The sequence below is a fragment of the Tauraco erythrolophus genome, chromosome 12 (assembly GCF_009769465.1).
Source record: "Tauraco erythrolophus isolate bTauEry1 chromosome 12, bTauEry1.pri, whole genome shotgun sequence".
In the NCBI taxonomy this organism is placed as follows: Eukaryota; Metazoa; Chordata; class Aves; order Musophagiformes; family Musophagidae; genus Tauraco; species Tauraco erythrolophus.
The window spans coordinates 8,670,384-8,683,909 of record NC_141476.1 but is presented as its reverse complement, the minus strand read 5'-3'; the positions used below and the strand labels follow the sequence as shown (position 1 = coordinate 8,683,909).

Below are 13,526 nucleotides of genomic sequence, written 5' to 3'. Positions count from 1 at the left end.
CATTAGTTGATTCACAAGCACAGGCAAATAGCAAACCTGACGCATTAAAGGGAGCTCCTATCGCTCCATGATACCAGCTACAAATACCAGAAGCTCATTCATCGCTTGACTGAAAGGACATTGCCAGATCATTGCATTTTTAGGTCTGCATTAATTTAGTTGCTTGCTGAAAGTTGCTAATTGTCTCATAAGTTCACAGACGTGGTTTCTCTGAAGCATAGGTAGTCACCAGAACGCACCTGCAAAATGTGCGCAGGAGCGGTCGCGCACGTACGAACACGCGCACGCGCATCGCACAACCCTGGACTCACTGCTCTCGTCACGTTTCACCGGCCTCAGATTTGACATCCCTGGCACTTACAAAAGGTGTTACACCAAGAGCTTTGTTGGGCCAAAGACTACAGGATTCCTGTGTCGCATTTTCAAATACCAAGGTATCTGTGACTCTGACGTGGGGAACGCTCTGCAGTACGGTGGGCATTGCCTTGCCTTTTTTTGGAGCCCCCCCTGCAGATTCCAGAGGTACTTCATGAATCTAACCTAACACAGAACAATTATCACATCAGACAGAATCTGCCAACAAATTAATATAGGAGCTTCAATTTAGAAATAACAATATTGAATAATATAGTATCAGCAGTGACTCAAGAATAACTCTGATGTTGAACGATCCCCCAAGGGTTACACAAATGAAAACTCATTTACAAATGTGAAAATCCCATTCTTGGGATCAGATCTGAGCTGCTACATAGGTCCTCCTGCCCAGATTTATTAGCAAAACAGGCCTTCCTTGCAAGTGCTGCTTTCCTGACAGCACTGAAATACAACCGAGCGCGGAAGGCGGGGTGGCTCCTCCATGGTATTCAACAGTTCAGAGACAGACGCGAAGAAAAATGTTGTGTCAAACTGAAATTGCTAAAGAAACCTTAGCCAGGCCCTGTTTGCAGGTGATATAAATAGGGAAGGCAGCATATTGGTTTACATCAGCAGTGGCATTTGAACTGATTTAATTACCAGTGCCAGATTTAGCCTGGACTCGGGGACTAGAATCTTGATAATTACTGAAAGGACCCATAGTGACTGGGATTTTCCATCTCCTCGCAGAGATGAGCATGTTCCTACTTACTTATGCTCAGAACCATTATATATAGTCATACCATTACAAGCTGGGCCAGGTTTTTGCAGAGGGCCAACATATTTGAAGAAAGGTTGAAGAAGTTGGGGAAAATAAAACGGCTTTCAGGCACACAAGCCCTTCTTCAGATGCACCTGGAAACTTGCTTATTTTTCCCAGTTATCGCAGCTGAGCTGACCTGGCCTTACTTTTGTAAATCATTGCAGCTGTAACTGTGCTGCAGGTGCAGCAAAGGTGGTTGGCTTCAAATGTTTAAAAAAAAAAAAAAGACAAAATAAGCATGTTGCTGGTGGTGCTGGTGGGTAGAGCAGAGAGTAGGGCTCCAGCCCACGGTTTGCTCGCAAAGAATGGTCTGACAACTGGAGGACAACTGAAGCTCAGTGTTTGTGTGAGCCAAAAGACCAAAGACGAGCTGCTGCAATAAAGGGGGACTTGCTCAATGTCAAAATCATCACGATCATCTCATTGCACTTAAAATGCACTGGGTTTTATTCCAGAACGGTGAGAGAGCAAGCTTTGAGCTGCCTGCCGAGTCTCCTGCCTACATCTCGGGGACCGAACGTGCCTTCTCCTACGGCGACGTTGCACACCCAGACTGTACGAACAATAAATGCCACGCTCGCACTTGCAGAGAGGCCAGGCAATTGTGGTACAGAACAGCCACATCACACATTGCAGCTAATATTAGCATGTACCAGCTGCATTTTGCACTCAGTTTTCCTTCACTTCATCTCCGTAATTTCTGCACAATGGAATGCAAAGTTCATTTCTCCCTCCTGCCTCATCACCTTTGATGCCAAATGAGCATAAATTATTGTGGAAAGGTCGGAAATTTAACTGTAACGTTTTATTTTCAAAATTCCAGCTGACTGTATATTTAAAAGTTTTTTAAGGAAACCTCTCTGTTTTGCAAGATCTGCTGGTGAGTATCCTCTAATGTGGCTGATGATACAACAGCTTTACTCTGTTGACGGCAGATGTGAAACCTATGTGGCAATCTACACAATAATCCCTTTTTGGGATCATTTCTTTTGCTTGTTTTTTCATGGATGTGTTTTTCAGGTGGGTGCTGGGATCTTACTTAGGGCTATGCCTTCAGCACTCAACCTCATCAACACCAAACCGCATTTACAAAGACTTAACCTCATGTGCGGCACTGAACATAAGTAAGAGCTCATGAAGCTTGAAAGGATGGGTGATTTATTGCCTTATTGTGAACATGCACTCTCCAGAGTCTCAACAGAGAAGAGCTTGCTTGGGAGAGTCCACAATTTACAGCAACAGGGTGCCTTTCCACCATGCCTGCGCTGGGCAGAGGTGAGGTGGGGTCACTAATAAATGGTGGCTGAAGTGGAGCTTCATTGACAATAAGACAGAAAAAAACATTGCATCCTGTGAGCTCCTATGAGAAACAGGACTAGTTGGCTCATGGGCACATACCTTTTCACGCAGGACTCGATCATGTCACTCGCCATAAGCTTCAAGCGTTGCTCTAAGTGCTTTCCAAACTCCTCCTCAGGCCAGTGCAAATCCCGAATGAAAGTCTGTAGGGCATCGAGTTTCCAGAACAGATCTTCCGAGGTGCCTGATCCATTGCTGGCAGGGCAAAACGAGAACAAAAGTCATAAGCGGCATCAGGCTCTTTGTAACCTGATGTGGAGACCATTCCTGCAACAAGTGTGGAGCAGACAGTAGTTTCATACACAGGACAACGCTGGCAATCTCCACCATCAGGATTTTGAGTTTTACCATACAGTTGCCTAATCTACCTTGCTGTCATAACCCACAAAACTTTCCAGACCAGATGAGTAAGACAACATTATGAGTCACACATATTAACAGGAAGAATGTTTGTATGGTAAAAATCAGCCTTAGTTAATAACCACATTAACGTATGTGATTATTAAGAATTAAGGCTAGAAATCGTGGTAGAAAATCCTTGATCAATAATAACTGCCATACTAGACTGTATGCAGTTATTAAGATTTAGGGTTTCATGCAATTCTCCTCCCTTCAAACTACACCTTGAGTTTGCCTTGTCCCCTCCCAGTGAGGCCCCCATTTCCAGGTGAGGGACAGTGCTAACAAGTGGTGAGCGAGGACACGCTTTATCTCTTAAACAGCTGAAAAAAAATCAGGGTAAGTCAATTGAGCTAAGGGCACTAGACATCTCATATCAAGGAGTTTTAGCAGAATGGACCACTGCACCTTTTCACAGATTTGCCTCTTGCAAAGGCATCTATAGGACAACAAATTCCCTTTTTTTTTTTCAAATTTATTTTGCAACATCTTTGCTCTGTCACAAAACTCTGAATTTCTCTCCCAAGCATATATTCTTGTACCCACACCCCTGCCCAGATGGAAGTCTTTGGTCCTGCAGTGCGTAGCTACACCGACTCTTTTCACGGTATAATTATATCTCAAATCTCCACTTACAGAATAAAAATACAGAACTGGATTGCGCTCTGTTTGCGCAGAGAAATTTATGCATCCATAACCCTTCTCTCTCCCTCTCTCCTTTTCCCTCACTTTTTTTTTCCAGAACAATTACCAAGGGAGCTTCAAGAGTTTCAACCCCCTCCTCGCATACCACTAATGCTAACACGGTAATTTAGAAGATATTTAACACACCATGCATTACCACTTGTGCTGACATCATCTATAGAAACATGAGGGAGGGTGTTTCTATTGCGACAGATGCCAGCTGCATTGAGTTAATGCTAGGGGAGATCAGAGCTAATGCATACACGGCTACTGCAAGGTGAGAACCATAGTCCCAACATGCTAGAGGGGTCCTGCGGGGTCCTGGGCTAACAGAGATAACCAGATAAAGAATGAACCATCTCAGTTGAAGGAGGAACGTATCTGACACTAAGCAACAGGTAACATGTCCTTGATGGAGGGGAAGGGTGAGTAAAAGGAAACCAGGGAGATGAAAAGATAAAGAATCAGGCATTTCCTTTAACCAGGGGACCAGTTTGTACAACAGTCTCAACTGTTCATCTACTGCCAGTTTGTAGTTTCACCTGGCTCAAACCTGTGCTTGGGAATAAATAAGCTTTAACAGTCTAAACCTAGTTTTGGAACTGCATGAATTTGCGTTTTAAATAATTAAATACGTACTAATACAATGATTGGTACATACTACAGCAAAATTATGACATCCATTTGGTTTCAAAATTTTAAAAGTATTATTCTTGGTCTTTTTCTCACTTTTGATTAGGGCTCCATGCAAGTAAACAATATAGTATATTCATTTCCAAGATGCACTGTTAACATTTTGCTTGTGAGCGCGGCAATTCCTCTAATCACGCAGGCAGCTTCCAATGTACCATTGATGCTCAAGTGTTTTCAGAGGGATTATCCAATTTTCTGTCATGACATGATTCTTATCTTTTCAAGGGCAGTACCACAAAAGCATGCACAGAGAAAGATTAAAACTTTCAAGTACTCTTTACAGACAACTGCCTAAGCTAGCCTTTGATATAGCTATCTTAGCATGAATATGAGTTGCGTAGCTTTGAAACACAAACGACCGTGCTAATCTTTAAAAAAATTTTTCAAATCTATTTAAAAAAATCAAACATCTCTGTTCATTTTACTTATGGTATATGACAACAACCACTCTGTGGTACAGCCTGTGAGAGGCTGACGGCACAGGCATTTTGGTGGACTCCAGGTGTAGATGTAATTGAGGGTGTTTCCAGTAACAGTGAAGGGGGTAGTTTGGGGAGGGCTTCTTCAGTTTTGTCTTCTAAGTGAGAATGTACGGAAAAAGCAACACATCTGTGTAGTGCTGGCTGAGACCACCCCATGCCAACCCTAAATAACCCTCTAGGAATTTGGATGGAGAACTGGCAAGATCTCAGTTCCTGTGCTAGGGCATCTCGGGAGATAAGCCACCTCAAATGCTGAGATTTGTGTTGAGCCCACCGTGTACCACCCTCCACACTGCTTGGTGGCTGGGACTTTTAAGGGAAATCTGCTATAAAAACAGAAGTTGCCTAATCTGTGCTCAGGATTTGCGATATGTCCCCCCTGAGCTCCACCTGCGCACCCTGGGATGCTTGGACAGGGACCAGGGAGCACAGGGCTCCTATAGATCGACTGCTTTGACATTGTGCTCTATTTTCCAGGCCATAATCTAAAGTTCACATTGAAAATATCTTTCTTTAGTTGGTCACGGCACTATTCAGGCTGTAATGGAGCTTGAATTGCTCTCTGGGGCTTCCCTCAACATGAATAACTGTTGTAGGGTGTTCCTCTTTCTTAAACTGTTTCATCGAAATCAAGACAAAAATTATTATCTGGGAAATGCAGAGCTTGCATTAAATAAAATTAACTTTTAGATCTACATCTGGTCCACAGAAATCGGTTGACTGGCATTGAAATTGGTTCATCTTCTCTTTTGGACAAAACTCTTTGCTGAGACACATAATATCGCATTATAGGCTCTGTGGTTCGTATGTTGTTGAGACCATGTCCCATTGTTGACAGCTACTTTGTAAAGCAAGATTTAAACTCTCAGTGGGAGTAAGATAAATTTTCAAGATTTACACAAAAAACCCCTCAAAATACACATGCCAGAAATTCACTAGTGTCTCATTCAGAAAACGTCTAATTAACTGTATCACTCTTTAAAGTTTTATAGAATGCACAGAAACAAACAATACATATCCATGCCAAGATTACTTTAAATTTAAATGAGATCTAATTTGAACTGAATACACACTCAGAATCATAAATAGCAGCCATCCATGACGGTGCAGAAAAGCTAGGCATTTGTGGGATGCCTAGTGGGATGTTAACTGGTAGATTTGGTACTTTAGGGAGATTCACATTTGGTAGATTCACATTGGGCAGATTACTTGTTAAACTCCTGTGGAAGAAACAGACAGAAAGAAAAAAATACCATAACAGTGACAATGCAGATGTAGCAGAAGCACATGACACTCATAAACAAATCTGCAAAGTTCACAGCACGAGGACAGTTAAAAAACTAAAGCAAAACATTTCAGAAAGAAGCATGAGTATGAAAGCTTAAGTGTATTGGTTTTGCAATCTGCAATAAAAAGCAAGTTACTTTTTTAAAAAAAAAAAAACAAAACAGTATGAAAAGAAGAATCACAAAGTAGCAAATTAACAGAAAACTCAAACACCCACGGAAAATAACTCCAAATTCAAGTCCTGATACCATTTCAAAGTGCAGACAGCAGAATTTCCTTGGAAAAATCTCTCTCGTAAGGGAGTGAGTCTCAGTTTTTACATATTCAGTTAGGATGGATGAAAGAACTAAACTAAGAGATCTACTAGAGAACTGGGACTCCAAATAATCAACAGAGAGTTTGAAATTTCAGCCCTGCAGAAGTCCGTAAGAATTTTTCAGTTCAGTTGAGCCAGGATTTCACTCTAAAACCTCTCTGTTTACCTTATGGTCTACAAATAACAAAGATGTCCTAATGTGGAGCAATGAAACAGTGAACCACAAGGTTCTTCCTCGGTGAATACTCATGCCCTGAGCCTGCCCTTGTGTTCCAGGGTGCACAGAAAATGGGTCCTGCAGGTTGCTCAGCTCTACATGTGCACTGTGAACAAACTGCATTTAATAAATTCAAGGCTGGTAAGTGAAAGTTTCTTGGCTGGAAAAGGGCCACAGGGTGACTAGGACATTCACAGGTTAATTTATGAAGCATGTGTACTTGGGCATCATGACTTCAACAAATATTTTCAGGCATGCAACTGTTATGCAAAAAGAGATCCTTAAAAAAAGGCCAGTGTATTAATTTAATGTGATGCACTCTCCCGAAACAACGTGCCTGAATTTTGCAAAACACCTCGACGTATTTTAACGTGCTAGGTCTCTCGTTGTTGTACTTGGTCTGATTCTACTTTCATCTCATCACAGTTATATTTTACATGCAAAATAAAAATGTAATGGGATTTGGGAATCAGAAGCCAGTTTCAGAAGTATATCTCGTTTCTGCCTTAATCTAGTAATACTAGATTAGGTAGACCGGGACACAATCCATAGATGGCTTTACAGTCCCATTTGAGGAACAAAACTAGATTCTTTGACACCATTTTCACCGGATCATTATATGGGCTCAGTGAAGATGGAATCAGTACTTCAGGATTTCAGGTTCACACTGCGCTGCTGAAGCTACTGGAAGCTTTTCTATTGATGTATATGGACACAGCTTCAGTGTTCAAACTTCTCTGCTCTCAATGACAAGACATGTCTGGTCTCTCCCGTTCTCCTGGATGAAACTAGTTACTGTATGGGCAGCATTATCTGGACTCTTGGAAAACTATCAAATTATACAGTATGTCTTTCAAGGCATAATAAAACCTTAGCAACTTCCTTGATTCATGTTTTGAACTCCGTTTGTTACTGCAAGTTTTATATATCAAAAACCAAAGTACTGGAATTGAGCTGGCTATACTGATTAAATGTTTCCTAATGCAACAGGAGACTCGAACCACGCCTCTGCAAGAGCTCAGCTTGTCATCAGTGGCAAGTCTTAGGGAATAGACTTCAGCCTCATTCTTCCTTTTTGGATAAAATCCCTTGTTGGAGAGGAAAAACACAATCTAAACAGTTTTTCTGGTGAAAAAAAAAAGCATGTTCTTGTTTTCTTTCGTTTCTATGATTCCTAATAGATTTGACTCCACGCTATCTGCTTGTTCTCTTTGTTAGACAGTAAGCAGACACGAGAATTTACTAACATAACAAAGCTGTCCATTGTTCCCATTCATACTGTATCTGCCTATTAAAATGATATGATTATTGAATGAGACACAGACTCCATAGTGATTGAGAGAGTGTTAAATCTTCAGAAATGGCAGTGCATGTGGTTAGATACTGATATGGAATAAATAAAGAAATAGCAAGAGGTGGACAACATATAAACGTATAAGGAAAAGCAACTTAAATAACTTAGCCAGATGGTAAATACATAAATCAGAGGACCTTTGGTTTTAATATTAAAATTCAAGAAGTGACAGTGTTATATTAATAAAAACACTGTATTAATAAAATATGACTTCTAGAGTAAACAGTATACTATATTCACACGGAAACATATTTCTTTTATACAACACATTATTTTGCTGATGCAAGGATATGTTGCTAGAATAAGTTAGTACTCTTGAAACAAAACAAAACAGCAAAATAATGGAGTATATTATGTTAACATACAGCAACTAATTTTAAAAATATTCTCCTGAATCGACATGCACAGTTTTACGGGTTCAACCGATCTAATTATCTGACTAACAGTTGTAGTGAGACCTGTAAAAAATGATTAATATTACCAACAAATGTTCCAGCCTGCAGTTGCTCAGACCATAAAACTACAGGTCCAAGACGAGAAACTGTTTCTAGAAGCCAGCCATGCCTATTTAATATAGATGGCTAAATATAACCTCAGCCATCAGGCAGGGAATGTGGGCATTTGCATCGACAAGATGAGGGCTGTCTGATTTCAGACGACTCAGCTTCAGGACTCGATCCTGATACGTTCGATAAAAGACGCACACTCTGGAGCCGTAAAGCTTGTTTCCTTGGCTTCTTCCGATTCACCCCCGTTTGCGTCTGGTAGCTGCATAAATGGCCTTCACCTGGACTGTCTGATGGGAAATTCTCAGAGCAAACAGACTGGCAACATACCCCTGGACAACATCCCAACACTCACACCGTACTGTAGCACCGATCACAGAAAACACGTCCAATTGCACAGGGGCTGCTCCTGGAGAGCTGCCCTAGTACTCAAAGGAGGGCAGAAAAATCACAGTATTTTTACTGGGTTGTCTCCTGGTTTCAGAACAGAGCCAAACGAGAGCCTTGTCCGTACTTAAACACTCAGTTCCTACTGGATGCCTGAAACGATCTAGTGATGGAAGATGCAAACGCCTGTCTCTTCCATCACTGTAAATGCTTACAACCTTACTGCCTCGGCTGAGCAAATGCTCAGGACCAAATCTTTTCACAAAAGCCTTGATGTGAAGCAAAGAGCGTGATAGTGAAGTAGGCAGTCAAATCTGTGCTCTTCTCTGACTGACACCCAGAATAGCAACAAAAATACTCATTTTCACTACAACGGTGCGTCTTTTAAGAGGAAACATTTGTCACTAGCATTTTGTAGTAGTACAACCTTATAAAATGATTAGTATAATCATACTGTTCAATTTCTTACATTTATGTTAGTGATACATTAATAAATAGTTTGCAAAGGGTTAGCGAGCAATTAGTAGATGCTAAAGCCAGGACTACAGTGCGGCAGAGACTTCCACAGGTCAATGAGTAACGCCCTAGTCGACCGATTGAAACTGGTTGTCATTGCACCGGCTTTAGCATTTGCTCAAAAAGATCTTTCAACACAGACACACACACAGAGACACACACACACACGTACGTGTCTGCTGGTTGCCAGATAAATCAGCGTTCTCCGAGAAGCGAGCGTGGAAAAAAACCCATTGCAAACTCTACTTTTCCAAGACCTCTCAACTCACCAGAGAACAGACCTACTCTGTATCCTCCGTATTTGGATGACTGTGCGAAGGACAAGTGTTCCACATTTCTCTGCGTGGATTCATACAAGCACACCAGCTGCTCTAGCTATAGGGCACAGACCCCCTGCAAATTCAGCAGCTCTGCAGAGGCAGATTACATAGCCCTCATGAGCACATTCCATCGATGCTTTTTCCCCCCATGTTTTCAATACTTAACAGCATCTCTCTCACTGTTTGTGATTTCTATACCTAACTCCTCGTAGCATAAGGTGCAGAGTATTCGGCAATGAAAATAGAAGAAATACATGCTTGCAAACTGCCATCTGGTCAGGTTATGGAGGGCTACATATTTCAGCCTTGATTGCAAGCATGAGCATAGAGAAAGCCTTTCAAAAGTCTCTACGTTGTGGAATAATTTCTTGGTTAACAGGAGATAATGAGATTTCCTTCTCACAATTCACTGTAGAGATCCAAAGCGGGACAACAGTAAGCTCAGTGGAACAGATAGCCACAATGATCCACCTTTTCTGGCCAACCTGAAGACCTTTCTTCAAAGTAGGGGAAAGCCACAGGAAAATATAGAGCAGTGTTCCCAGTTCCCAAAAAGCGCTACTGGAGAAGCGGCAATAGAAGGCTGCGACTTAGATGGGAACTGGCTGGTCCAAACTATTTGAGAATCGATGGCCAAATATTCAACTGTGCCACAGTATGGACGTGTGGGGGAAGAAGGCAGTAGATACAGGAGGGCAAATCAAACAAAGTAAGACTCTGATCAGAGATAGTCTGCAAGTTCACTGTCGATCAGGCAAAGAGGAGCAGGTGCTCTGCTCAGGAGGCAAAAGATGAAGATGCCTTAACATTTAGTTCTGAGCAGCGCATCTGAACTGTCATAAGATCCTAGGAACGACACCCCTCTTTTCCCTTACACTGTATGTGCCACCCTCTGTGCATTTGCTGGCACCTTAAGCCAGCATTTGTAACTCGCACTTTTGTGTGCAAGGCACGAGGACAAAATATCAACTAGTGAAAAAAACCCAGAGCGCATCTTTTCAGCAGATGGACACAAGCTTCTTGTGAAAAGCACCCACTTTCTTCCTGAAAGAAATATTTTAAATACCCGAGTCTGTAAGACAGATACTCCATCCCGGGCTTTCGCTCGAAACTGCAATGCTCAAAGCACTCTGTAACTAAAACTCCAGAAGGGAATAATCACTACAAGAGAACTAAGGAAAGATCTTTTATAACTATCAAAGGTAACTTGAAAATGATAGATAACAGACAAAGCATTTTGACAGGCAAGTACCACAGCCAAGTAGTTATGGATATCTACAGTTAAGCCACCAAAGTCATTAAAAGCCAAAATGATGTCAGCTTCTGACAAAAGAAAAAAGCAGAACGAATTGCTTATTGACTGCTTGCCTGAGGCGGACAGGTACACAGAGTTAACTGTCTCTGTTTCGTAACAGACAAGGAAATACAAACACATTCATTCCTAAAGCAGAGCTCTGAAACTAAAGTTAATGCTAACTTCGAAGTGCAATCCTGCTTGAAAGAGTGGCTGTAAAAATGGCATTCTCCTACTCGAAAGATCTATTTCTTGTATGTTTTCTGGGTCACATCTGCTTATTTGAAACAAGATTTTGTAGGATTTTTAATCCTGTTAGCCTACAGACCAAAGACAGCAAATGGAAAGTGAGAGAGACTCCTGAATGCCAGCCACTTAACCCCACTCAAAACAGAGGGGATGATCAGGTGTCAAGAAAAGGCCTGAGACTTGGCAGGCAGAATCCTTACGGATGCTGAGGAAGCGCAAGAAAGAAAGGAAAAAACCTGGGTACTCAGACTCCAGGTTGCATATGGGAGGCTGGCTGCCGAACAAAATCTCTTTTCCTTGTAAACGGAACATATTTGGTGTGAAAAGCCCTGAAAGACCACACGTTCTTTTATACAGCAACCTCTGAGAGTGCCATGCCACTTAACTTTGCCTAGAGAATCACAAAAAAAGCAAGGAAAAGAGTCTGTCCAGAGGTCACCTGGTCCCAATCCCCTGTCTGAGGCATTGCCAGACTCATCTTGTTTGTAAAGGATCGATCTTTCTCTTTTAATACCTTTACTAGAGGGAAAAGTCAGTTCTTTTCCTTCACAGGATCTGACTTGGCTTTTTAGAACAAACATGACAGGGTTCAGCAATGCTTCAAAACCTGTGAAATAACAACAGCAATCCAAAGCACGTGCCACATTTTTATCATTCACCAGCTCTCGAGTTTGATTTGGTTTTCTCTCAGGCTACCAATTTCTTGCTGGTAAATTCCTAGTTCTTCATATTTAATAACTTATTTTGCTTGAAAGATCTCGCCCGTGTTTCACCATGGTTTCTGCACATCTAATCCCACAGGCAGGGTTGCTGGGACCTGGCAAAGCTGCCCTGGAACACGGGGACACGTGCAGCCATCAGCCGTGGGGCTGACGCGAGAAGCACAACGCGGCACTATACCTCCATGGGGTGGGTGGAAAAAATGAGTATTGGGAAGAATAAGTACAGCAATGACTCACACAGGTTATAGGGCTGGACTGAACACAGTGAAGCAAGGGGTTTTTTTCTTCTGAAAAGGAGCTATTTGAGTTCAAAAGCAGCATTGGAAAAAGCCTTTTAGAACGGGATCCAAAAAGCTATGCCAGCTAAGAAGGTTTTCACATTTTCTTGCTTCCATGTCCAAAGGCAAACGGTTCAAACTGAGGCAGCAACGCATTTCAAAAAGCAAATAACATTTCCCTCATTAACTTGAAAACCCTGAAGAGATCAGGCCTTCCATTTTTAGCATTAAACTCGAAAATCTAAAGCACTTTCTGCATGTCCACTGTAATGTTTGCTAATTCATCTCTGTATGAATCTCCATCCATTTGCACCCAAATTCCGATTGTATCAAAGGAGGTTTCCTTACTTTACTGGCTCCCATGATTCCCGCTCAAAGCCCCTGTGAATTGACTGTGCAATTGAGGACTCCATCAGATCGACATATCTAACAACAAGTGGAGCAAACAGGTCTTGGAGGTGTTTGTGGAATTTTCCATTGCACAAATTATCTAGAATAGATAAATAAAAGTATAGTAAGACACTACTGTTACTAAAGCTCTGTAACAAACCACAGCGTGGCACTTCATTACACAATGAATTTGTCAGCAAACAGGAAGAAACTTCAAGAACATAACAGGAGCTGGCATCAGGCACCAATGTTCATGACAAAGACAGCAGAAACGGCTTCTTACTCCAAACAAATACACAGACAACAAACCTTCTTTTCCATTAATGTCAAACTTACAAACACTTTATTACTTCCTGCGAATAAAATGGATGCAAGAAATACAGCATGGAAAACATTATGGCTTTAGCAGGTAGGAGAACCATTTTTCTTTGGTTACTTATGACCATGATGCTGGAAATTGCTCTCTGAGGATGAGTCCCCGGCTTTTCTATGTGGTCGTAAAAAGTTAACTGTGGTCCTGGTCCAGGACCTAACCGAAGGCAATGCCAATTCTGCCACCAGCTCCCCAGGGAGCAGTCGGACCAGCTGGGAGAATGCCCAGCCCCCAAGGGCCTTGAAGGCTTGGGCTCACGTGCTTTGGAGAAGAGCCTTACTTCACAAAGCACTACTCTTCTGAACTACTCCTGCTTCCATTTACTTTAATATTTTCCTCCCTTTAATAAAGTCTTTTGAAGCAGGGACTGTTTTACTCCATGTTAAATAAATGCAGTACACACACATAAAACGATACGTACATTTAATGACAGTGAGATAGAGCACCTAATTCCCTGCTTATCAGGCAGCCATTACCAAGAGACGTGAGAAGATGAAGCAAAATAGAAACTCAACTTCTCACC

The 13,526-nt window shown here is 41.8% G+C and overlaps 1 protein-coding gene across 14 annotated transcripts in view; it reads right to left on the bottom strand.

Moving 5' to 3' along the window:
* CADPS (calcium dependent secretion activator) overlaps positions 1 to 13,526 on the bottom strand; it is a 220,084-nt gene that overhangs the window by 36,658 nt on the left and 169,900 nt on the right. For 8 of the 14 annotated variants that reach the window (XM_086619182.1, XM_086619184.1, XM_086619187.1 and 5 more), the window contains 3 exons: positions 12,589 to 12,730; positions 5,868 to 6,014; positions 2,576 to 2,731 (listed from right to left, as the gene is read on the bottom strand). In XM_086619182.1, the coding sequence (XP_086475308.1) occupies positions 2,576 to 2,731; positions 5,868 to 6,014; positions 12,589 to 12,730 (445 nt within the window). The remainder of the gene's footprint in view (positions 1 to 2,575; positions 2,732 to 5,867; positions 6,015 to 12,588; positions 12,731 to 13,526) is intronic. The other 6 variants (XM_086619189.1, XM_086619190.1, XM_086619191.1 and 3 more) reach the window with 1 other exon arrangement.